The sequence below is a fragment of the Rana temporaria genome, chromosome 4, assembly GCF_905171775.1.
Source record: "Rana temporaria chromosome 4, aRanTem1.1, whole genome shotgun sequence".
In the NCBI taxonomy this organism is placed as follows: Eukaryota; Metazoa; Chordata; class Amphibia; order Anura; family Ranidae; genus Rana; species Rana temporaria.
In genome coordinates, this window is record NC_053492.1 from 197,743,454 (window position 1) to 197,771,001 (window position 27,548).

Below are 27,548 nucleotides of genomic sequence, written 5' to 3' on the forward strand. Positions count from 1 at the left end.
GGTCAGACACCGGCTTAGCCAGAGTATCCTGCGCTAACAGGTCCTCTATTGGATCCGCTTTCAGAGTAGGGGGGGGCGGGAACTGTGCCCTGGCTGCGTGACGGAGCTGATGATACCTAAACGCCATCCATAAAGGAAGGCCAAATTTATCCACCAGAGCTCGGAATGAGAGAAGAGTCCCGCCGCTGTAAACGTCGCGTAGCAACTTGATGCCAAAACGGGCCCAAAGCTGCGGGTCTGGTATGGTTCTGAAATGAGGGAGACAAGGATTGCCCCATAGGGGGGTAAAGGGGGACCTCTGGTCGGGATGCAGGAAGCGTCTCCTAGCCACCCCCCAGACTCGAAGGGTCGCCACAGTCGAAGCCGGCAACATAGGTGACGCCGAGGGACCTCGGTACACAAGGTTGGTAAGCTCCATGAGGGAGCCCACGATGGCCGCCTCCAAACAGACAGCCGCATTAGCCCTGGACTGCTGAAACCACCACCTCACCATCACCAACATAGCTGCCCAGTAGTAGGTCAACAGGTCAGGGAGAGCAAGTCCCCCACAACACACAGGGAGCCGGAGGGTCGCTCTAGCCAGACGGGGGGAAGAGCCCTGCCACAGGAAGGAGCCGATGCAGCTATGGACTTCCCTAAAAAAGGAAGCAGGTATCCACACCGGGCAGTTCCTAAAAATGTAAGTCAACTTGGGAAGGTAGATCATTTTTAGAATATTGATACGACCCAGGAGGTTAAGAGGGAGGTCAGCCCAACGGGAGCAGTGGTCTTTGAGATGCTGGGTCACAGGCAATAGGTTAAGGCGTTGGAAGGAACGTAGGTCCCTAGCCACCCTGATTCCCAGGTAGACAAACTCGTCCACCCACCGAAGCGGAGTCTGTGTCCCCGACGGCCCGGTCCGCGCATCCAGGGGGAAAAGGACGGATTTGGACCAATTGATGCGAATCCCAGAAAACCTCCCAAAGACATCAAAGATCTCCAGCGCAGCAGTCAGTGAAGACTCCGCGTCTTGAAGATACAATAAGGTGTCATCCGCGTATAGCGATATCTTTTCTTCTAGAGGGCCCACCCGTAGACCTACAATGCGACTAGAGTCACGAACCAAGACCGCCAGGGGCTCCAGTGCCAGGGCAAATAGGCTAGGCGACAACGGGCACCCCTGGCGGGTCCCCCTCCCGAGCGAAAAGGAGTCCGACAGTGAGTTATTCACCCTCAGCCTCGCCTTAGGTGCACGATACAACAAACCCAGCCAGTGTAAGAATCGCGGGCCAAAACCGAACCGTCGCAGCACCTCTCACAAATAACCCCACTCCACAGAGTCAAAAGCCTTCTCGGCATCCAGTGAGGCTATGACTCTGGATCCACTGTTCCTATGGGTGGTTGCCAGGTTGAGGAACAAGCGGCGGATGTTAATGTCGGTCCCCTTCCCAACCATAAATCCCGTCTGATCCACATGGACAAGAGTATCACCCCACTAAGCCGACAAGCCAAAATTTTTGCCAGCAATTTTGCGTCCGCGTTGATTAATGAAATAGGCCTATAGGAGGCACACTCTTCTGGGTCCTTGCCCGGCTTGAGTATCAGCACCACTATCGCTTCATACATTGAGTGAGGTAGGGTGTCTGAGGTAGAGAACTGCTTGAATAACGCGGTAAGTCTAGGTACCAACAGCTCCTGATAGGTGGAATACAGCTCGATAGGGATCCCATCCGGCCCGGGGGCCTTCCCAGTCTGCATGGAACCCAACGCCTCCTGCACCTCCTCTAGAGAGATATCCTCGTCCAACTTCCCACTAGTATACTGGTCCAGGGAGGGGAGAGAAACTCGAGGAGCTCCAGGGAACTATAAGAAGCCCTAGTGGCATAAAGGGTCTGGTAGAAGCTCAGTAAGTGCTCATTAATATCTCCCTGGCTAGTCAACAATTGGCCCCCCGGTCCCTTCAATCGGGCAATGTGGGTCACCCCCTGCTGTCCCCTAGCCAACCAGGCCAACAGTCTGCCATTCTTGTCCCCGAACTCAAACACCCTCTGGGACGTGTCGAGCATCGATTTTTTAGTAAGGTAATTTCTAAGAAGAGATAGGTTCCTCACTGAGTCCTGCCAGGTAATATAATTATTCTGGACGGGCGCTCTCACATATTCAGCCTCCCGGAGCTTCGCCTGTTCCTCTAAGGACCGCAGAGACTGCACAGAATGCCTCTTCCGCTGAGCTATGCGAGTAATGAATTCCCCCTGCACCCATGCCTTAAAAGCGTCCCACAGCACTTCAGGGCCCGCAGAACCATCATTGTCCACCCAATAGTTACATAGCGCCTCTGGCATTGCCTCCTGAATCTCAGGGTCCGCGATCCAGTACTTAGACAGCCTCCACACCCTACTCCCCCCCACCTGCGAGGTCCGAATAACAACGGATAGCGGAGCATGGTCGGAAATACCCAGAGAGAGGATCTCAGTAGAGATCACCCTATGCAATAGCGACGGGGAGGCAAAGGCCAAATCAATCCGAGACATGGTCCGGTAGGTGGTGGAAAGGCAGGTAAACTCTCTGTCAGACGCATGGAAATGTCGCCAGACATCCGTCATGTGAAAGGCGGATGCCCAGTGAGAAAGACTCTGCTGCGTGGGACCAGATGGGTGGAGCCTGTCCAGATCCCTGTGCAGTCACGTCCACCGCCATCCACCATCAGGAGACATGAGGGGATGAAATCCATAGGAGCCCCCCGGGACAGACAATAGAGCAGTAGACAGCCATACCCCCACACGATCAGTCGACATCCTCCACCGGGAAACAAAGACAGCAGCAGGAGAAACGGCGGCACCCGTATCAGTCCGGCAGGGCCTCCAGCCAGGCTGCGGCATCCTTAGGGGAGGTGAAGAAGCGGACAGTCTCCCCGTCCACCACCCGAAGCTTAGCAGGAAAGAGGACACTGTATTTTATGCCCTTAGCTCGGAGAGCCGCCTTCACCCCGTCGAACGATCTGCGCTGGCGCTGGGTTTCCATAGTGTAGTCCGGGAACATCAAAATTCGGCTGTTGCGGTACGGCAAATCACCGGCCGCACGCGCCGCCCTAAGCAGCTCATCCTGGGCACGGAAATTAAGCAGTCTGAGTATGAAGGTACACGGCGGGGCCCCCTCCGGCCGGGCCTGGGAGGAAGCCGGTGAGCACGTTCCACCGCGAAATAGGGGGAGAGCCGCGCCGCCGGTAGCAGTGAGCGGAGGAGCTCCTCGGTAAACAAGGCAGGAGACCGTCCCTCGACCCCCTCCGGCAGGCCAACAAGCTGTAAGTTATTTCAGCGGCTCCTATTCTCCTCGTCCTCGCCCTGTACTCCAACGCCCGCACTTTGGTCTGCAAGGCCCGTATGGAGGCTGTATAATCCACCACCGTGTCCTCCACCTCGCCAACCCGCCGCTCAGTTTCAGACACGCGGGAGCGGATTTTGTCCAAATCTTGCCGCATTAAGCCGACATCCAGCTGCACCGCTTCAATTTTTGTTGTGAGAGCAGTCTGGCAAGAGGCTATGGCCGCCATGACCTCCGGTATGCCCGGAGTCGTCCGGGGAGCGTCCTCCTCGTGGTCAGTCTGTGAGGCCATGTTACAATGGCGCGCAGCAGGCCGCATCTCGCAGGGAGCAGGAGAGGACTCCACCTGGCTACATGGGGGAATTTTATTCGCCTGCTCCTCCTCTGGTGCCCGGATGCTTTAGAAGGCATTCAGCGGTGCCTGGACCCGAAAGATCCCCGCAGTCACGGTATACGGATAGGATAACAGGATTTCACTCCAAGAGAGCTCTGGACACACGTCCTCTCAGTCCGCCATCCCGGCCACACCCCCCCCGAGTTTACCCCTCTTAGTGTGTGTCCCATTTCTATCTCAGTGCCCATATGTGTATCCTTACTTTTAGAGAAGTGCAATGGGAGATTTTTCGTCCTCCCCCATATCCCTTCATATTATGGGAAAAACAAAAACAAAGAAAAAAAAAGGGGAGGGGGGGAAGGGCTGGGGCCCAAGGGGTAGAAGAGCCGCCACCTAGGTGCCAGCCTTTATGTACTCTACCCGCTCCCCATAATCTCCAAATAGGTCGGGGACTGCTTAAAATTCATCCATTTCCCCCATGTACCCTGAAATCTTGTCTCTGCATCTTCTTGAAAACGTATTAATTCCTCCATTACCCTCATTTTATCTACTTCCCTAAACCATTCCTTTATCCTTGGTAGTTCCTTCATTCTCCAATATTTCGGGATCAATGCTTTCGCTGCATTCAGTAAAAATGGGGTAAGGGCCATTCTGTATTTCTTCCTCGAGCCTTTCATTGCATGGAATAAGCATTTCCAAGGGTCTAGTTCTGTCTTCTTCCCTTCTATCTGTTTCATCAGACCTAGTACTTCCACCCAATATGTTTGAATCAAACTACATTGCCACCATATGTGGGCATGGATTCCTTCTTCCCCGCATTCCCTCCAGCACAAGGTTGATGCATCATGGTTTATTTTATACATTTTAGTGGGGACATAGTACCACTTGGTCAATAATTTATAATTCATTTCTTTCATCCTTGTATCCTTTGAGGTAGAATGTACATAGCCCATAACCCTCCTCTTCAACCTCTCTGGAACTGCTTGGTTTTAGTCTCCCATTTTTCCAAAGGGTGCATTGACCCATCATCCATGGAGGTTATCAACAGTCTATATATTTTAGAGATCATCCCTTTACTACTTATCCCTCCCTGATCTATTAATCTCTCCCATGGATTTAACCTTTCAGCACTATGAAGAGGTTTTGGAAGAGATTCAATAAAATGTTGGAGCTGCATATATCTCCAGCCATTCCACGGTGATGTTCCATATTTCTCACGTAGTTCTTCTAGTGAGCATAACCTATTCCCCTTTAATACATCTCTTAATCTCAATCTATCCGAATGGGTCCATTTTAGATACAGTTTATTATTTTTCCCCGGTGGGAAATAATTATTTCCCATCAGGGACATCAATGGACTGTTGTGTTGCCCTTTCATATCTTTAATTACTTTATCCCATATTCTTAGTGTTTCTTTTGTAATTGGTGCCAGTACCTTAGGGAGGTCTCTATGTTTTTTAGGGATCCAAATAATCCGACCTAACGCCGTTTTACTCATATTATCTTCTAGCGACACCCATTTCTTGTATGATGTATTATGAACCCAGTCTATAACTCTCTTTATTGCTGCTGCTTCATAATATTTCTGAAAATCTGGAAGGAGCACTCCCCTGTTCTCTTTAGATCTACTCATTACTTTATAGGAGGTACGGCTTCCTTTCCCATTCCAAACAAATTTTTGTATTAAGGTTCTCATAGTTCTGAAGTATGCCCCTGGGATACAGATTGGCAGGCTCTGGAAGATATACAAAGCTTTCGGAAGTGTCATCATTTTAATTACATTTATCCTTCCTAGCCATGACAATCTGTATGCCTGATATCCCTTCAGATCTTGTTTAATTTTGTTCAGAAGGGGAATATAGTTGTCTTGGTATAAATCTGCTGTTATTGACAGAGAGACTCCTAAATATTCCAATCCCCTTTCTCTCCATATAAAGGGAAAAGGGGCTCTTAGTTCTCTTTTCTCTTTTAGGGGGGGTACCTATATTTAATATCTCTGTTTTTTCCATATTTATTTTAAAATTAGAGACCTTTCCATATTGAAGTGGTTAAAGAGTTAAGAATGTATAAATGAAAATCATGCATAAAGTATAATTAAAACTAAGATTGTGTTGTTACTGTAACCTATAACGATCAACCAAAATTCCCTTGCGAAAGCCAGACTAGTTGCTGAGAATTAGTTGCATTCTAGTGCATTAAGATAAAAAGCCTTCAGTGTTTAAGCAGCCTCCCTAGCACCCTCCAATACTTACCTGAGCCCCATCTCTGTCCAACGATGTCCACGAGTCCTTCGGCCATCCCTGACTCTCCCTCCTGATTGACTGAGACACAGCAGTGCCATTGGCTCCTGCGGCTGTCAATCAAAGTCAGCCAATCAGGAGATAGAGGGGGGGAGCCGAATGGCAGCTCCATGTCTGAATGGACACATGGAGCTGCAGCTCAGCTCGGGTGCCCCCATAGCAAGATGCTTGCTCTGGGGGCACTAGATAGGAGGAAGGGGCCAGGAGCAATAAAGAGGGACCATAGAAGAGGAGGATCTGAGCTGCTATGTGCAAAACCAAGTGTAGCGCCTGGTTACTTCAAAGTACCGGTGCTATTTAAATTTAGAGGGAGATCAGAGTGTAGTTAAACTCTGATTTGGTTGATATGTTCAAATTAGGTCTCTGTCTCAGCTTGCCTGTGCTGTGGGCTCATTCTGTTGTGCTGGGGTGTTTTTCCCACCCCAGGGCAGTAGGTGGCAGCAGTGGGGTCAAGGTTTGGGTGCTCTTCCCCAGCAGCCAATCAGGAGGGTTGAGCCTCGCTGTGCATGCTGGGGGAGGGTATTTATGTGGCAGACACCATGAGTTCTGGGTTCTTCTTCAAGTGCGGTGCCCCAGCGTTATGGCCTACTGGCCTGAAGCGTACGTGCCACGCAGAGTTCCTGGTTCTGGGACCATGTTGGCCTGGAACATTTGAGCTGTAGCAGGGAGCCCCGTGGTCGACTGGGTTCCCAATCCTGAAGATCCCAAGCGGTATAGCTGTTTGGTGGGGAGTCCATCTGAGGAGAGCCAATGAGAGGCTGGCGATCCAATAGGGTCTCAACAATCCACCAGGGATCGAGGTATCCGGACACTGGGAGGCTGGTCACCTGTCAGTCGGTACCTGAAAGCAATTTGAAGGAGATCCAGGCGTAATTCCACCAAGGAGGTTCATCTCCGTAACCACAATCAGGAGGGCCTGTGGCAGAGGTTTCTCACTGAATCCATTCCAGGAGGGTCAGTACTCTTGTTGGAAAACGTGTATGTTTGCCTGCGGAAGAGTATGACACCTCTGATATTGACTCTTCGTCTGATGTTGGGGATGAAAAGTGGTTTGAGCCGGAGCTGCCTGTGTCACAATGGGGCAGAAACTCCTGTTATCCAAACCCTGCAAACACAAGAGACGCTCTGGGGATGCCGCACCTCACGCAAATGTTCCACAGCTAACCTGGGAAGTTGCAGTGCCAAGCACCTGTGTTGTTCAGGAGATTGTTCCTTTGCCTGTTACAAGAAGAGCGCCTGACACCCTTGTCATGCCGGGACTTGGACACCCCCGTACCTTGCCGAAATTGGCCCGTCTTCAGCGCATCATTGTGAAGAAGGTGGCCCAGGACTACTGGTGGGAGTTCCCCTACGTGCCTCCAGCTGTCATGATGTTGATTGAGAAGATGAGAGAGGACTGGTGCAAGGATGCCATCTGGGAATGTTTGAATGTGCCAAAGGCTGCCCATGACACGGACTATACCTTTGTTTATTTACACCATTGGTACGAAGATTGCCTGAGGGATTGGAGCCCTGGTCGGTACATTTACAGTGACAAGGTGGTTCTTAATTGTCCTCGAAAAATGGATCGAGTTTATTCTATACCCACCACAAAGAGAGGAGACATCATCACCTTGCCTGACCCAAAATTCTACAAGTAGGCCCAATGCCTGCATTGTCACCTTTGTTTGCTGCTTTAAAGAAGTTACGGACGGGAATGATCGCCCCTTTTCAGTTTTGTTTTCATTTCCACCGGATTCACATATGGCTATATATGCAGAACTTCGGGGGGTCTGATGTGTTAGTAAGAATAGGGTCCCGCCGGCTTCTCCACAGCATAAAAAGAAGAGGAAAAGTTTTTTTTTATTTCTCTTTTTCTCATGGTTGCTCTAATTTGAGCGTGGACTGCCTTATGATGGTAGTACCAGTGCACTGACCGCTAGGGGCAGTGTTCTGCAACTTCTACCACCGCAAAGACTAACTTGTAAATATATTTCTCCTGAGCCTTGCTTTTTTGAGAAATTCTCAGCACTTAGTTTTTTTTTGATGTCTCTCTTTTGGAGGAACAGGAGGTTTCACCTTCTACTGGGGAAGGTGCAGCTTCAGTTTCACCCTTAGTGACTTCAATTGTATAGTAATGTATATTTGTATGTATGTTCTTCCATTTTATATTTTACAGGTCGTGATCTACTATCAAAACTGTCGGAGAATGGGGCAGGATAGATAGTTAGGAATGTCTTGTTGTTTTAAATTGATACTGTAAGGATTGTACAAATAATGTTTTATATTGTTTTATTTTTCTATCTTTCTATCTCTTCTCTCTATTGTAAAGCAGATTCAGGTCAGGTATTCAGGCTTGAATACTAGAGATGTACAGAACTGTTCGCCGGCGAATAGTTTGCGGCGATTTTCGCTTGTTAGCGTTTGCCACCGCGGGCGAACATATGCGATGTTCGATCCGCCTCCTATTAATTAACATTGAGCAAACGTTGACCCTATACCTCACAGTCAGCAGACACATTCAGCCAATCAGCAGCATACCCATACCTCTCGGGCAGCATCCATTTTAGATTCATTCTGAACTTGCATTCTAAGTAGGAGGAGGGACAGTGTTGCGAGAGAGAGAGAGAGAGAGAGAGAGAGAGAGAGAGAGATTTTTTGGAGTTAGATAGAGCAGGCAGGCTAGTCAGTTAATGTTACAGTGTGTAGAGGATATATATACATCACCAGGAGTTGTACATATATTTATACACTGTATAGTTTAGTGAGATTAGAGGTGCAGGGTGCTGTGTAATATAAAGGGGTCCAGTGGTGCAGGGTGCTATGTAAAGGGGCCCATAGCTGTGGGGTGCTGTGTAATGTAAGGGGCCCAGGCTCACAGGGTAAACTCTGCCCACCTGCCTGCCAGTGCCACATCTCATCTATATTGTGTTGGCACAGTTGATAAGATCTAAAAACAAAATTCACTGAAATAGTAGTATTTTGTCTGCCAGGGTGTCTTTGCCTCACAGGGTAAACTCTGCCCACCTGCCTGCCAGTGCCACATTTCATCTATATTGTGCTGGCACCGTTGATAAGATCTAAAAACAAAATTCACTGCAATACTAAATAGTAGTCTTTTGTCTGCCAGGGTGGTTTTGCCTCACAGGGTAAACTCTGCCCACCTGCCTGCCAGTGCCACATCTCATCTATATTGTGTTGGCACAGTTGATAAGATCTAAAAACAAAATTCACTGCAATACTCAATAGTAGTCTTTTGTCGGCCAGGGTGTCTTTGCCTCACAGGGTAAACTCTACCCACATGCCTGTCAGTGCCACATCTCATCTATATTGTGTTGGCACAGTTGATAAGATCTAAAAACAAAATTCACTGCAATACTAAATAGTAGTCTTTTGTCTGCCAGGGTGTCTTTGCCTCACAGGGTAAACTCTGCCCACCTGCCTGCCAGTGCCACATCTAGTACAACTAAACTAATATAAAAAAAAATGACAGGCAGAGGCAGGCCACCTCGCAGGGGCCATCGTGGTCATGGTGCTGTGATTCCCTTTGGCCCTAGAATAATGCCCAGTGTTCAGAGGCCACGTACCCTGAACTCGAAAAGTTCTGAGGACATAGTTGACTGGCTAACACAGGACACCCAATCTTCTACAGCTTCCGCTCGAAACCTTGACGCACCATCCTCCTCCCACTCAGCTTCGGGCACCTCTCAAGTTACCACTTGCCCGCCTGCCGCCACCACCAACACTAGCATCACAGCTGCTTCACTTGATCTGTCAGAGGAGTTATTTACACATCAGTTGGAAGAAATAAGTGATACGCAACAATTATTGCCAGAGGATGTAGATAAAAGGGATATGACTCAGTCAGGCAGCATTACACACATGGGAGTATGGTGTAATGATGATGATGCACCCACTGCTGCTTCCTTTGCTGAGTTGTCAGATACAAGTGAAGCGGTTGATGATGAATATGTGTCTGGTGATGTCACGTGGGTGCCCGTTCGAAGAGAAGAAGAACAGGGGGAAAGTTCAGATGGGGAGACAGAGAGGAGGAGGAGACAAGTTGGAAGCAGGGGGAGGTCTGGCAAGGAGCTAGTGGCACAGTCAGACAGCATGTATCGGCACCCGGGGTCAGCCAGACAGCACGCCAATCAACGCATGCTGTTGCCACCACCAGAATGCTGTCATTGCAAAGCTCAGCAGTGTGGCATTTTTTTTGTGTGTCTGCCTCTGATAACAGTGGCCCAGATTCAAAAAGCAATTGCGTCTGCGTAACCATAGTTACGCAGCGCAATTGCTTACTTGCGCCGGCGTTTCGAATGCTCCTGATTCAGGAACCTCGTTACGCCGACTGCAGCCTAAGATATGACTAGCAAAAGGTTCTTATGCCAGTCATATCGTAGGCTGCATTCTTACGATGGCCGCTAGGGGGCGTTCCCGTAGTGGTCAGCGTATAGTATGCAAATTGCATACTAACGCCGATTCACTACCCTACGCGAGCCCTGCGTATGCAGTTTACGTTGTTTCCGTTCGTCGGGTTTCGCGTAAGGCTGCTCCTACTATTAGCAGGGGCAGCCAATGCTATGTATACCCGTCGTTCCCGCGTAGCGAAGTTAAAATTTTACGTTGTTTGCGTAAGTGAATCGTGAATGGCGCTGGACGCCATTTACGTTCACTTTGAAGCAAATGACGTCCTTGAGACGTCATTTGCCGCAATGCACGTCGGGAAAGTTTCCCGACGGAGCATGCGCACTACGTTCGGCGTGGGAACGCGCCTAATTTAAATGATCCACGCCCCCTACGGGATCATTTAAATTACGCGCCCTTACGCCGGGCATTTTTGAGGAGCGCCCACGCAAATTACGCAGCTACTGCTTCGTGAATGAAGCGTAGCACAGATAATTTGCGGGGGCGCAGGGCAAAAACGGGACGCTGCGCCTCCGTAAGAAGTGCGCAGCGGTACCTGAATCTGGCCCAGTGATGCCATTTGCAACCTGTGCCAAAAGAAACTGAGTCGTGGGAAATCCAAAACCCACCTAGGTACAACTGCTTTGCGAAGGCACATGATCGCACATCACAAACGACTATGGGATCAACATATGATGACGAGTACAAGCAGCACACAAGCTCAAAGCCACCATCCTCCTCCTGGTGCAGCATCTTCAGTCACATCAACCACTGTTGTCCTCCTTGCCCCCTCTCAACCATCCGCCACTCCATCTCTCACCTTGAGCAGTTCCTGCTCATCTGCCCACAGTCAGGTGTCTGTCAAGGACATGTTTGAGCATAAGAAGCCAATGTCACAGAGTCACCCCCTTGCCCGGCGTCTGACAACTGGCTTGTCGGAACTCTTAGCCCGCCAGCTTTTACCATACAAGCTGGTGGAGTCTGAGGCCTTCAAAAAATTTGTAGCTATTGGGACACCGCAGTGGAAGGTACCCGGCCGAAATTTATTTTCACAAAAGGCAATCCCCAACCTGTACTCTATTGTGCAAAAGGAAGTCATGGCATCCCTGGCACACAGTGTTGGGGCAAGGGTCCATCTAACCACTGATACCTGGTCTGCAAAGCACGGTCAGGGCAGGTATATCACCTACACTGCGCATTGGGTAAACCTGCTGACGGCTGCCAAGCATGTAATGCGTGGCTCTGCAGAGGAGTTGGTGACACCGCCACGACTTGCAGGCAGGTCTGCTGCCACCTCCTCTACTCCTCCTACTCCATCCTCTTCGATAACCTCCTCGGCTGAGTCCTCTTCTGCGTCTTGCTCCACATCAACTGCACCCCCCCAGCTTCCCAGGGGCTATTCCACATCACGGATACGACAGTGTCACGCCGTCTTGGGGTTGACTTGCCTGAAAGCAGAAAGTCACACCGGACCAGCACTCCTGAACGCACAGGTGGATCAGTGGCTGACTCTGCACCAACTGGAGATCGGCAAAGTGGTGTGTGACAACGGAAGCAATTTGTTGGCGACATTGAATTTGGGCAAGTTGACACATGTCCCGTGCATGGCACATGTGATGAATCTGATTGTACAACGCTTTTTGCATAAGTACCCAGACTTACAGGACGTTCTCAAGCAGGCCAGGAAGGTGTGTGGCCATTTCAGGCGTTCCTACACGGCCATGGCGCACTTTTCAGATATCCAGCAGCGAAACAACATGCCAGTGAGGCGCTTGATTTGCGACAGCCCGACACGTTGGAATTCAACACTCCTAATGTTCGACCACCTGCTCCAACAAGAAAAAAACGTCAACGAGTATTTGTATGACCAGGGTGCTAGGACAGCCTCTGCGCAGCTGGGAATTTTTTTGCCACGTTACTGGACGCTCATGCGCAATGCCTGTAGGCTCATGCGTCCTTTTGTGGAGGTGACAAACCTAGTCAGATCGCACTGAAGGCAGCATCAGCGGCATCATTCCATTTGTTTTCTTCCTGGAACGTGCCCTGCGAAGAGTGCTGGATCAGGCCGTAGATGAGCGTGAAGAGGAAGAGGAAGAGTTGTGGTCACCATCACCACCAGAAACAGCCTTCTCAGCATCACTTGCTGGACCTGCAGAAACGCTGGAAGAGGAGTGTGAGGAAGAGGAGTCAGAGGAGGAATGTGGCTTTGAGGAGGAGGAAGACCAACCACAGCAGGCATCCCAGGGTGCTTGTTGTCACCTATCTGGTACCCGTGGTGTTGTACGTGGCTGGGAGGAAGAACAGACCTTCAGTGAGATCAGTGAGGACGAGGAACGGGACATGAGTAGCTCGGCATCCAACCTTGTGCAAATGGGGTCTTTCATGCTGTTGTGCCTGTTGAGGGACCCTCGTATAAAAAGGCTGAAGGAGAACGACCTGGGTGGCCACGCTACTAGACCCCCGGTATAAGCAGAAAGTGCCTGAAATGTTACCAAATTACCCGAAGTCGGAAAGGATGCAGCAGTTCCAAAAAAATAATTAAAAAGTATGCTTTACACAGCATACAAGGGTGATGTCACAGCACAACGGGAATCTAACACACTCTAAAAAGTAATTCGAGAGACCTGTTACCACCACTTAATTAAATGCATATTTCCAAAGTAAAAATTCAAATTTATTGTTTTAAATAAACTTTTTACGTTGAAAACCTATTTTAATAAGTTCTGTTGATATTATAATGTTGGAAATTACAGCAACCTAATTTTGTGTGTTGTGTACAGTCCCATTTCTGCATTCATTGATGTAAAAGGAAATTTAAGTTGTGGTAACTTAATAAAATAGACTTGGTAACTCAATTTTGTTATATCTTGAGTTATTGCAAGTCTCCTCCCCCACATAATGCAGAAAAAGCTGAGACATGTTGGAAGGAAGACCTGCTGCTGCACAGAAATATGAAAGACATTTTTAAAGGTGAAAATAATTTGCTTTACAAAGAAATTTGGAACTATTACTGTTTGTAATCCCTTATAGCCTATAGCTCGAGAACTAGGTGTTAAAAGGCAACACCAACTAACAAACTTTGTCCTAATATAGTGCTGGTTGTTTTTAGCCTTGTGAACATCATTGCCTCATGTCAGTGGGTAGCATTGATAGTGCGCCATTTGTAAAATCTGCTAAGCTTGAAAAAGTTTTTTTTTTGTTTTTGTGCCAGGGGAGTCAGTGTATTATAGATTTTAGCTTCTATGGCAAACTATATTCAAGACTTCATGGTTTGTTTAAAATATTTACTAAAGGCAAATCCACTTTGCACTGAAGGTGCACTTGGAAGTGCAGTCACTGTAGATCTGAGGGGGACATGCAAGGAAAATAAAAACAGCATTTTCGCTTGCACATGATTGGATGATAAAATCAGCAGAGCGTCCCCTAATTTCAGATCTTTCAGATTTGCCTTTAGTAAATAAACCCCAATAGTCTGATTTTTTATTGTCTTCTTTCCTTGGAGACGGAGGGACTGTTTTCCTCTCTCCCCTCCAACCTATGGCCACTATTGTTTGTATTCCTATTTGTCTGTTTTTCTTCATTTTTTTCTTTTTTTTGGATGCTCTTTCCCCCTTATCAGCTCCCTCTTCCCTCTTCCTACTTGCCCTAAGGCCGCTTTCACACTGAGGCGCCGTCAGTAGTAAAGCGCCGCTATTTTTAGCGGTGCTATTCGCCCGCTAGCGGGGTGTTTTTAACAACCACTAGCGGGCAAAACAGGGTAAAAACCGCCGGCAAAGTGCCGCTGCCGGTTGTGCTGCCCAATAATTTCAATGGGCAGGGGTGCTGTAGGAGCGGTGTATCCATGAGAATTTCCCACACCATGTTTAAAATGCACTGCAGCTGTGTTCTGCAGTGAGTGTCAATTTTAAGCTAATGACACCCCAAATGCAGATCACAAATGCAGTGTGTTTGCTTGCACTGGGTCACGTGGTACAGAAGTACCATGTGATCCGGTTGCAATGAGTTTCCAATTGTAGATACACTGGCCCAGATTCACAAAGGAGATACGACGGAGTATCTCAGATACTCCGCCGTATCTCTCAGAGTATCTATGCGGCTGATTCATAGAATCAGTTACGCATAGATAGCCCTAAGATCCGACAGGTGTAATTGTTTTACACTGTCGGATCTTAGGATGCAATACCGCGGCCGCCGCTGGGGGGAGTTTGCGTCGTATTAGGAGTTACGGCGATCCACAGCGGTTTTTCGCATTCGCTACGTCGCCGCTAGTCTAGTTTCCTGTCGTAAAGTTAGTCGTCGTTTTTGGTGCCTTAACTTTACACAGCACACGTATGTGCTGTATAAAGTATGGCCGTCGTTCCCACGTCGAAATTAAAAAATTCACGTCGTTTGCATAAGACGTCCGGGAATACGGAAGTACGCTACGCACGTCGCCGATCGAAAAAATGACGTCACTTCACGCAAAGCACGGCGGGAAATTCAAAAGGGAGCATGCACAGTAGGTCCGGCGCGGGAGCGCGCCTAATTTAAATGGCACACGCCCCTTTGAATTACGCGGGCTTACGCCGGAGGCCGCCGGCGTAGGTTTTCATTGCAAGTGCTTTGTGAATCAGGCACTTGCGATGAAAACTTGCAGCGGTGTAACCTATCTACGATACGTTACGCCGCCGCACTTCTACGCGAATCTGGCTCACTACTTTTAGTGCAGTGCAAATTCAGCCCATCCAAAATGAATGAGCTGAAATCGCACTACACAGAACTGCATGTGAATCGCATGTGAACATACAGTGCATTCCTGTGCAATTTCCGGTGTGAGACGGTCCTAAGTTTATATTTGGCACTGTGGTTTTAGATATATTAGGATATATTATACATGGTACAAATCTTTATGTTTGAAACTTATTTTCTATTTTTGTTAACTTTACTATTTATGTTAAAAAACTCAACTGTTTTGTGTAATAAACTTAAGGCCCCTTTCACACTGGGGCGGTAAGTGCGTCCGCGGTAAAGTGCCGCTATTTTTTGCACCGGTATTCGGCCGCTAGCAGGGCGGTTTTACCCCGCTAGCGGCCGAGAAGTGGTTAAAAAACACTGCAAGGCGGCTCTGCGGAGGCGTTTTTTCAGCGGTGCTGTCCCATTAAAAATTAATGGGGAGGAGCGGTATAAACACCACAAGATGTGGCTGGCAGGACTTTTTTCCCGTCCTGCTAGCGCACCGCTCCAGTGTAAAAGCCCTTGGGCTTTCACACTGGAGACAAAGCTTTAGGGTCACTGGAGACACAGTTTAGGGTCGGTTTGCAGGCGCTATTTTAAGCGCAATAGCGCCTTCAAACCACTCCAGTGTGAAAGGGGTCTAATTGTTTAACAATTGTGTTGTTGAATGAATTAATTTGTGAAAGCTAGTACAAAAACAAAGCTAAACACTAATAGAGAAAATAACTTTGGACCAACTTGAGTTTAGCTGTTTATTAACCTAAAGAAAGTGTGCTCATAATTGTAGAAATTAAGTACATGTGACTTAAAAAAATGATTGTAGAAACTGGAAAAACTAATTGGAGCAACTTAATATTGTTGACTACTCAACTTAAAAACATGTGTTTATAATGCCAGTAATTAAGTGGATGGTAAATAAAAATGCATTTATATCTAGCAGAAAAGCTAATTACCTCAACACAATGTAGGTTGTTGCTTCCACTTAATTTTACCTGACATTGTCATAACTTAAAAAGCTTGATGCAAACTGTTGCGTTATTTTTTTTTGTTGAGCCAAGACATTATTTTTTAGAGTGCAGTGGAAGAGGTGAAAGTATTCCTCCTCCTGCCATGACCACGCCAGCAAGGACAGGACACTTTACAGACGTGTTGTTGATGGAGCACATGCAGAGCTTTTTCAGTCCTACGCATTGCCACAGCCCTTCGGGGTCCACCCTCAGAGAACGACTCCACCGACAGGTAGCAGACTACCTTGCCTTAACTGCAGATATCGACACTCTGAGGAGCGATGAACCCCTTGACTACTGGGTGTGCAGGCTTTACCTGTGGCCTGAGCTATCCCAATTTGCAATAGAACTTCTGGCCTGCCCCGCTTCAAGTGTCCTTTCAGAAAGGACCTTCAGTGCAGCAGGAGGTATTGTCACTGAGAAGAGAAGTCGCCTAGGTCAAAAAAGTCTATATTGCCTCACCTTTATTAAGATGAATGAGGCATGGATCCCGAAGGGACTGACAGTGGGCGATACATTTGACTAAAGGCCTGATGAGATGAACTTCCTTGGGCTACAAATGGTCCACACGCTGCTGTATTTTATCTCTGCATGCTGGATGACTTGTGTGACTTATCCGCCACCAAATAGGGTTCAAACCGCAATGTTTTAGTGCACTATCTGCCTGGAAAACATAAATTTTTCTGGCCGCTGCTACAGCAGCAGCTGCAACAATACCTACTTTTTCAGGCATGTGTACATGCCTAATTTTTCTGGCCTCTGGTGCTGCACTGTGGCTGGAAAAACAAAAACAAAAAAAAAGGCACATACATGTGTCAATTCCCCTTCGTGATCGTTACCTTGTTGTGGTGAAGGGGCTTTCGTATAACAATGAAGCGACCACCTCTATGAGTGTGTTGGCAATGGCAATGTTGGCACACCCCAAATGATAAGGTCGTTGCTTCATGGTGAACAGACCAAAAGCGATCGGCTGGATAATTTTGCATAGAAAAACATAAATTTTCTTTGTGATCATCTAAGGTGATCATTAAAGCCTACTAGGCCAACAATGGGCCCACACTGCAGAATCATTGTTTTCTGGGTCACTTAACTGTCACTGAACTACCTCAGCATGACCATAGGCTTTGAAAAACACCCATTGCCTGCAATCTCCAAAACGTTCATTGATGTCAGTGAGGACATGGAACGGGACATGGCTAGCTTGGTATCCAACCTTGTGTAAATGGAGAGTTTGCGGTTGTGCAAATGGACTGTTTGCAGGTGTTTACGGTGCGTTAAACGGGGAGTTTGGTCTGCCAGAGTTTGGTCTGTCACTGTGAACCCTAACCCTATTACAGACAGGGTTAGGGTTACAGATAGGGTTAGGGTTACAGATAGGGTTAGGGTTTGGGTTACAGATAGGGTTATGGTTACAGATAGGGTTAGGGTTAGGGTTACATATAGGGTTAGGGTTACAGATAGGGTTAGGGTTACAGACAGGGTTAGGGTTAGGGTTACAGACTGTAACCCTAACCCTATCTGTAACCCTAACCCTGTCTGTAATCCTAAACGTAACCCTGTCTGTAACCCTAAACCTAACCATATCTGTAACCCTAACCCTATCTGTTACCCTAACCCTAACCCTGTCTGTAACCCTAACCCTAACCCTATCTGTAACCCTAACCCTAACCCTTACACTACCTGATCGATACAACATCATACCTGATGTTTTAAAGCACGTTATTCCAAACAATTTATGAATATTAGGTGATTTATGCCCTTTATGGATTAAAAACGGACTCTGCGACAACTACGTAATTTTCCATGGGAGTTTTGCCATGGATCCCCCTCCGGCATGCCACAGTCTAGGTGTTAGTCCCCTTGAAACAACTTTCCCATCACTATTGTGGCCAGAAAGAGTCCCTGTGGGTTTTAAAATTCACCTGCCCATTGAAGTCTATGGCAGTTCGCCCGTTCGTGAACATTTGCGGAAGTTTGCGTTCGCCGTTCACGAACCGAAAATTTTAGGTTTGCGACATCACTATTGAATACCTTTTGTTGGGACACTGAGGACAGTTTCTATTCAGGTGGGAGGAGTGTGTAGCGCCTGTTTACTTCAAAGTACTGGTGCTATTTAAATTTAGAAGGAGATCAGAGTGTAGTTAAACTCTGATCTGGTTGATATGTTCAAATTGTGTCTCTGTCTCAGCTTGCCTGTGCTGTCGGCTCATGCTGTTGTGCTGGGGTGTTCTTCCCACCCCAGGGCAGTAGGTGGCAGCAGTGGAGTCAAGGTTTGGGTGCTCTTCCCCAGCAGCAAATCAGGAGGGTTGAGCCTCGCTGTGCATGCTGGGGGAGGGTATTTATGGGGCAGACACCATGAGTTCTGGGTTCTTCTTTAAGTGCGGCATCCACCTTTAGGGTGTCTGCACCACGGCGCCCCAGCGTTGTGGCCTACCGGCCCGGGGCGTGCGTGCCACGCAGAGTTCCTGGTTCCGGGACCATGTTGGTCCGGAACATTTGAGCTGTGGCAGGGAGCCCAGTGGTCGACTGGGTTCCCAATCCTGAAGATCCCAAGCGGCATAGCTGTTCGGTGGGGAGTCCATCTGAGGAGAGCCAATGACAGGCTGGCGATCCAATAGGGTCTCGACAATCCACCAGGGATCGAGGTATCCGGACACTGGGAGGCTGGTCACCTGTCAGTCGGTACCTGAAAGCAATTTGAAGGAGATACAGGTGTAATTCCACCAAGGAGGTTCATCTCTGTAACCACAATCAGGAGGGCCTGTGGCAGAGGTTTCTCACTGAATCCATTCCAGGAGGGTCTGTGGCAGAGACTTATCTACAAAGGTTCAGTGAGAGAGGCCTGTCCAGGTACGCTATTCCCACTCAACCAGGAGTGGTACAAGAAGTGTTACACATGGGAGCAGGACTGTTTCCCTATTGCTACGCCAGAATTTGCTATTCTCCTTCTTCTTCTTCTTTCAACTCTACCTTCTTCACCACAAGTTTTATTGTTTTTATTGTGGGTAATAAAGAGCACACCAAAAACACATTCCTTTACTTCTGCTATATGCACCATACACCCCTAGGAATTCGGAGAATTCGGAACAAACCAGCAGCTCCTCCGGGGGTAGTGCTACACAAGTATAACTTGTTTGTTATTTTTTTTATATAAAAAAAGAGGCTTTACGATCACTGTAAAAAATAGCACTATGCTCCTTGTACTCTTTACTGAATGAAATAAATTTGTCTGTTTATGTCAAAATGGATTTTTAGTTGCAGAATTGTAATTTAGGCACTATGACTACTTTTTGAGTATTTCTAATGTTGTTATCTTGTATCTGGGACTTATAGGTGGGAGCAGCACAATCAGCTTGCTCCGCAGCACATCTCCCAATCGATTTAATGCTGGTATAAGGTGCGTGTACTACCGAAAAAATCAGTTCCTAGAAGGGTTTCAAGAAAAGGCTTGGATCTCTGCATCTTCTATGTCTTCTATGTCTGGTAAGTGAAAATACTGTGGTTCATTTACTAAAGTTAAAGCAAAAGTTCTCTAAGCAAAGCGATGATGTAATTCCTTCAGTCATTTAAATATATATATTTTTTAAATTCTGAAAGACACGAGTGGATATTCAAACTGAACACAGCTTACCTTTTTTAAGTAAGAAAATGAAACACTCCTTTAGTATCTGAATTCCATAGACTCCAGAGTCTATGCTAAAGAAAGAAACAGTGATTATTTACAGATTCATAAAGAAAATACTCATATTTGTTACTGAACTTTTTGAGGTATTACTTTAAAGTGTAACTCTAGGCAGGGCCGCCATCAGGGATTATGGGGCCCCTTACACAGCTTCAGGCATGGGCCCTCCTGGAGCAGAGAACCAGGGGGGGGGGGGGGTGCTGCCGCCTGCGAATTGAGAAGCGGGGGGAGCCCTTTACAAAAAAAGAAGAAATAAAGAAAAATATATATAAAAAAAAGGGGGGTAGCCATCCGGGGCCCTGGGGACCCCTGGGCCCTTTAATAAAGAGAAAAAAAGAAATAAAATTTTTTTTTTTTTTTTAAAAAAAAGGGGGGTTGCCATCTGGGGCCCTGGGGACCTCTGGGCCCTTTAATAATGGGTGCAAGTGTCCCTAGAGGTATCACATTATCCATGATAATTAAATGCAAAAAATAGTAAAAGAGTATGGCCCAGATTCACAGAAAGCAAGGCGCACATTACGCCGCCGTAGAGCACACACCGTACGCTACGCCAACGTAGCGCAGAGAGGCAAGCATTGCATTCAGCAAGCCAGTGCTCCCAACGCTGCGCCAGAGTGGCGTAGGCTTCGAAGGCGCACGCCGCCGTAGGTGGAAGTGGGCGTGATCCCATGCAAATGATGAGCCAAGCGCCAGACATGTACGTATCACGAACTGCGCATGCGCCGTGACGTGGACGCATACACAGCACCCCCCTGCGCCTGCTCACAACCACGCCGGCACAACTGCCTAAGCTACGTCGGATCACCGCGTACACCGTGAACATAATGTACTCCCAGCCAGACACACGTCCAACGCACAATGCGCCGGCTTGTGTTCCCTGGTGCAGACCAGTGCATGTCTGTTGCCGGTTTGCACCTCATTTATGGGGAATAACTTTACGCCGGACGTACAACTTACGCGCATATCGCGTAGCATGCGCCGGGCACACGCACGTTCGTGAATCAGCGTAATTCCCTCATTTGCATGTTTGAATGGCTAATCAATGGGAGCGGTCCCATGCGTCCAGCCCATATGTGCGCCCACCCTATGCCGGCGTGTGCAAGCTACGTCGTGGGGTGTAGCCTGTTTTTAGGCGCATGTTGGTTCGCGGGTCTGCCGCACACATACGCCAGTGCATATTGGCACTTACGCCGGCGTAAGTGCTTTGTGAATCTGGGCCTATATATGTATGTCAGAAGGACCCTGCAAATGCAGGTGTCCTTCCTGTAGTAGTTAATATGCATGTAAATATACAAGGACCAGCATGAAGTAAGTGCTGGTATGGACTGGGGAACTGAAAGGACAATAAAAATGTATTCATAACAGAGTATGAAGAAAGTATTGGCAAGTAATGTGTAAAGTGCACTGTAAATGAGATAAAGTGAGGGTTGAAGGAAAAAGCAAACAAATGTGCTGAAGTATCAACTACGCTAAAAAGCAACATAAATTACCTGAGTATAACGTGAGACCTTCCCACAGCTGGCATGTGCATAGTCATGATGTGAATAAGAACAGCTGCCATGCACAAAGAGGGGGAAGGACCAAATGCTCTGCCCCCAACGTCATGTATGAACATAGAGGCTTGCGAGCGCTGGAAACACTCGTCGCCGCTGGGGCCGCGAATGCGCAGTATCCCCCATTATTCGAGATGTTCCAGACAGCCCTGGTGTGTCGATGCCAGATTTGACGCCACCCAATGGGAGTGGAAAACATGACATCGATATGTGGGTGGCCCCGCCTGACCACAAGGGCAGGAGGAAACAGCAGGAGATCTGTGAGACCCCCCTTGACACATATCACAGCTCCCAAGCTGGATGACGGGAACCGCCACCGACAGGGAGCAGCAAGAGGGAACAGGGCCAACTCAAAAACAACATAGGTTAGATATAAGTATTGAATTGGGGATGGAGGTGATGTTGGGGTGACACCAGACCTTGTCCCTAATTTCCTATGAGGGAGGAACCATGAGATATTAAATGGACCTTGTTTGTTAGTGCAAGGTCCCCTTTCATTCAATGTCCATTGTATGAACATGTCTATTGAATGAACTCTGATTATCAGTTTGGCATGAAGCAGACTAGTATTTGTAATAAGCAATTATGGCTGGCAGATTATACATGTGCCATGAGCTAATTAGCCAATAAAGGCATATGTGAGTTCATTTGTATTTCAATGGGCAGAATATCAACCTATTCAATTTCCAATTTGCTGTCTAGTTTCTAGTTAACTTTACCTATAATTCCACAAGACTAGCCTAAATTATTGACACTCTACTTTATGCAACCTTTATTTTTGGTTGTTTAGTATAGGTACCCTGCCTTAAGCCATCCATTAAAAATACCTGAGTGTCAATAATTTAGTCTGATTTTGTAGATATACAGTTGTACATATAGCTCTGCAAACTGAGCTGCAAGTGCAAAATGTTTTGCAATAATACAAACAAAATGAAATGAGAAATTTTGATATCTTATCAGCATGATGCTGGTCACATTCACGAACATATGTTTAAAAAGTTTAAAGATTCTAAAGTCCTTGGAAAGTCAGTTTTCATGTTTAGCACACTTTTCTCCTTAGACCCTGAACTGGATGCTTTTGACACATGCTGCAATGGAGTGGATGATCCCCAGTTTTGCTCTATGTACATGCAGAAGAGATTCCCAATCAACTGCCGTAATTACAGACCTTTAGTCCCTGGTAAACTATTTACTGTTCCTTCTTTCTATAATCAATAAAAAACGAATATATATCTACACTATAATATAGACTTGCCTTATTTTTTTTTAAAACAAAAATGTTTCTAGAAGTACATACTCACGCTAGCTATTTTACATTTTACAGGATGGATGTTTGGAGATCCTCATATCACAACCCTAGATGGTCTTAGCTACACTTTCAATGGACTTGGAGATTTCACACTTCTTGATGCATCAGCTGAAAATATCACCTTCATTCTACAAGGACGTACAGTGCGGACTGGCACTGCACAGGCTACCAACTTCGCAGCATTTGCTGTAAACTACACCTCCAGTAGTGACAGTGTTACAGTAAGTTCCATTCAAATGAAAATTCACATTTCAGCTTAAATAAATAATAGATATGGCTTTGTGATGCTCAAAAGCAGCAAATCAAGAACAATACAAATACTAATAATACTGTGCTAGAAGTGTATACTTTGTTAAAGATATACTAACTTTTCCAACAACAAAAAAATTAATTATATGTATTAGGTTCCTGTTTGCACTCTGTACTGAATGAAGCCAAAAGAGCATATGCATTAGTGCTGATTTACTAAAAGAGTTGAGAATCTTTATGTAAATATTCACTTGCATGTTTACACAATTTTATTGGAGGAAGATTCTCAGCTTCTCTAGCGATTCAGCCTCTGTATGAATTACATTTTTATGTATTTTAGTATGTGTGTGTGTGTGTGTGTGTGTGTGTGTGTGTGTAGTGGTACCCTTATAGGGGCTGCTGAGTATTGTGGTCCGTCTCTTACCCTGCACAACCAGGCACACAGTTCACTTCCATTCACAGTTGAAAAACCAGGCCTTGAACTTTGTTTTTGTTTTATATTTATTGGGGGAATTTGAACTTGGATGGGGTAAGGGAAGTATGGCATACCCACTTCATTGAGGTAAAATTGCTTGGGACACAACTATATACACCCTTGTATATACATATCCTCACTTCAGCTCCATCACATACTTGCTTGCAGAGTATCTCTCCTTACTCCTCCTGCACATCACTTGATCAGCTCTCAGGACCAGCTAACACTGATTGCAGGCCTGACACTGACTCAGCCAGGGCTTAGCAAATGTCCTTTGCAGGCAGAGACCGCGGGCCCCTGTGGTGTAGCCAAAAAGATAGGTAGTCCTAGTGCCTCCTGTCCACGTGGCCACTGAGCCCAGTAGCACATCTTCAGGCCCTGCCTGCCCTCCGGGCTGCACCTGCCTCTCTCTCCCTTGCCCGTGATACCCCAGTCCACTCCTCTGGCTCTGCACCCATCTCAGACAGCACTCTCCCAGATCCCCCGACTGTGTGACACTCACCAGCCCTCTTGACTGTGACTTGTAGTTTCTCCCTGGAGACTTTGCCTGGCAGTACTCTCCTGCTGTCCTCTCCTTGCTCCTGTGCCACCTGTCCAGGACACCTCTGTGTGTAATTAGAGAGTCCTATCTGCATCTGAGCTCGGCCCAAGGTCACACCAAACTAGGTAGCTCCCTCAGAGGCCACGGCAGCCTAGTACTCCATCTCTAGCTTCCACCCCTCCTCTCCTCCTTCCTTTTCAGAAGACACCAGAACATTCTGGAAAGACGTGGGAGGTGTTGGTGATGCTGCCTGTGAGTCACCAGCTCTGCTCTAAATTTTGCTGGCCATACACTATACGAAAAATCGGCCTGAAATTCGTTGTTTAGACAGTTCGTTTGTTTTTCGAACAGTTAATGAGCACAAAATCGATTATCGTTGGAACGATAAATTAAAAGGTCAATGTGTTTCCCGTCCAAACTTTCTGCACAGGAATATGTAAAAAAAAAAAAAAAAAAAAAAAAAAATTTCTTTTATTTATGTCCACTGAACGATTTATCGGTCATTACATGATGGCACTATTATTTGCGCTCACCTGCCGAATGCTTCTTTTTCGAAAAATGGGTTAGGACGATTTTTCGTATAGTGTATGGCCAGCATTACTCCCAACTCAGATTAAGGCTGGGTTCACACTACTACACTACTTTCATCCTACTTTGCTCTGTGTTCAATGTTTCCCTATGAGAGCGTCTTGTAGCGTCCTACACAAGTCGGTCCGACTTTGAAAATGCTCCCTGTACTACTTTTGGTCCTACATTGATCCTACTTCAGGCCCATTGAATATCATTGAAGTCGGACCAAAGTAGTATCCTGTTCATGAAAGTAGGATGGATGTAGGACCAATGTAGGATAAATGTAGGACCAATGTAGCAGAGCAAATTAGGATGAAAGTAGTGTAGTAGTGTGAACCCAGCCTAAAACACATCCAGGCTTGGCTGCCAGCCAAGCCTGGAAATTTACCTACTCTATCAAAAATCCTAGCCATACAACTTCTAGCAAACTAGAGGGTACTACATGTGTTTTAGTAATTGATTCCTTATTGTGAACAAAATTGTGTTGCCCTTTGGACTTCATGCATTGAAAAAAATAAAAATAAATAAATAAATAAATATATATATATATATATATATATATATATATATATATATATATATATATATATATATATATATATATATGCATGGTGCGTCTGTACTGAATAAATTCAAATGGTTAAAGAGACTTTTAGGAGAACAAAAAAATTAAAAAACTACAAGATTGAAGGACGATAACGGTACCGATGGAGTAAAAAAAGTATCAAAGATATTTATTTGTACAGGTTAAAAATTGAAGAAAACAAGAATATATAAACATATACCACAGACAAAACCATAAGAGCAATAGCTCTTCGTAGTGTAAATGCTCATCAATCCTACTGCAGTAGGAGATGAAAGTGTTTGTTGTAAGAAAACTGTAAAAGGGTATATCATATGGAGATCATGGTAATCAATATGAAACAACCCCATACAGACACATCTAACAATGTGTAAAATAGGGCAAAAGGATAGTTTAATGTGGGTTCCCTATAGAATACAAACTACACCCCTATTTATTTATATTGCCTGTAATTACTGGCAGTATCAGTGAAAATACCCACCCTCTTTAGCATACATAATAAAGGTATCCCAGACTGGGATTATATGTAATTGACCCAAAAATCAAACACTCACGCAGAACTCCTGATACAGGATTCGGTGCACTAGCCACAAGTAAGCTGGAGTATGTTATAAAACATGTGGCGCAGGATGGTAAAGAAAGGGGTCCCATAACGATCGTCCCCTATGTCAGCATCAAAGGACTCCCACCTCCCTAACAACATAAGGGAATCTATATAGGATGAGGGGGCGGATCCCATTTCATGGCATGCATAGCCAATTGATGTTTACAGGTGGGCAGATTAAGCAATTGGCGCCACTGCTCTAAAGAGGACACACCGTGTCTTAGACAGCAGACCGCGCCGCGGTCCCAGTGTCACGCCCCTTCCATCATAACAACCGCTGCAAAGGCACAACATCTCACACTGCCCCGCCAGCCAATCACCAGCTCAAGGGGGCAGGAAGACAGTGCGAGTCCCACCCACCTACCAAGGAAGATGGACAATGCCACCCGCCAATAGAATTTGGAGATCCACTTCACAGGATCCATAGTGCAAAAAAGGTGAAAAAACAGTCATAGAAGCATGTTATATCTAAAATGTAATATAATTTCTCTGCTTTTTTTACAGGTAGAGTGGTATCTTGAAAGTAATGGCAGTATATCTACCCTTATAAATGGTCAACATGTGTCCTTCACTTACTCAGAAGGTAGGTACATAAATATCCCTTGGTACATTGGAAATTAAAAAAGTGACAGTTCATTATACAGTCCATAAAGTTTACATGAGGAGTCGAGGACTATAGAAAATTATCATGCCATTATGATTTCAGAGGTTAGTTAAATTTGTAACAAAAAAGCTTTGGAAGGTAAAATAATTACAAAAACAGTAAGCAATATATGAAGTTGTTTTACCTACTGAAGGATTTATAGTCAGGCAAATGTATTTGATACTTTTTGGTTTCTTTACACCAAGCAAATATTTGTTTCCTATGTCACCTGCCTGGTTGCACCTGGGTAAACAGAGATACCAGTTTGTGAGAAAACCTCATACTTTTTATTGATATCATTATATCACATGGTCATGGTCATGTTTAACCACTTCCTTACTGGGCACTTAAACCCCCCTCCTGCCCAGACCAATTTTCAGCTTTCAGCTCTGACGCAATTTGAATGACAATTTTTATAAATTTTTTTCACACAAATAGAGCTTTCTTATGATGGTATTTAATCACTGCTGGAAAATTTAGAAATTGACATTTTTCTCCTTCGTTGATATGCACTGATGAGGCGGCACTGATAGGCTGCACTGGTGGGCACTGATACACACAGATAAGGCGGCACTGATAGGCACAGATAAGGTGGCACTGATGGGGACAGATAAAGCGACACTGATGGGCACAGATAAGGTGTCACTGATGGGCACAGATAAGGTGGCACTGATGGGTGGCACTGATCGGGGCACTGATGGGTGGTACTGATGGCAGCACTGATGGCACTGATAGGTGGCACTGATGGGCAGTTGTAGATGACACTGATAGGCACTGGTAGGTGACACTGATGAGCACTTGTAGTGGACACTGATGGGCGGCACTGGTAGGTGACACTGATAGGTGGCACTGTGGGCTCTGATGGGTGGCACTGTGGGCACTGATGGGTGGCACTGTGAGCACTGATAGGTGGAACTGATGGTCACTGGTAGGCACTGTCAGGTCTGTGATCAGCCAAGTCTCATTGACTCGCTGATCACAGAGTGCGCCACACACGCCCTGCAGGGGGCGCACAGGCCGCTCGAGCACGGGAGGACGTCCAGGGAAGCCCTCCCGGCAATTCAGGTCCACGCTGTAGCCGTCTTTCGGCTATAGTGTGGATCTGAAGTGGTTACAAAATAAAAATGCTATTTAAGCACTAAGGGCCAGATTCACAGAAGAGATACGACGGCGTATCTCCTGATACACCATCGTATCTCTTGTCGTATCTATGCGGCTGATTCATAGAATCAGTTCCGCATAGATAGCCCTAAGATCCGACAGGTGTAATTGACTTACACCGTCGGATCTTAGGATGCA

At 46.5% G+C, this 27,548-nt stretch overlaps 1 protein-coding gene across 1 annotated transcript in view; it reads left to right on the top strand.

The window, feature by feature from the left end:
• The window catches only part of LOC120936885, a 218,120-nt gene that overhangs the window by 80,590 nt on the left and 109,982 nt on the right, over nucleotides 1-27,548 (top strand). Inside the window, exons 29-32 of the mRNA XM_040349651.1 lie at nucleotides 19,374-19,523; nucleotides 22,336-22,455; nucleotides 22,600-22,805; nucleotides 26,111-26,189. Coding sequence (XP_040205585.1) covers nucleotides 19,374-19,523; nucleotides 22,336-22,455; nucleotides 22,600-22,805; nucleotides 26,111-26,189 — 555 coding nt within the window. The remainder of the gene's footprint in view (nucleotides 1-19,373; nucleotides 19,524-22,335; nucleotides 22,456-22,599; nucleotides 22,806-26,110; nucleotides 26,190-27,548) is intronic.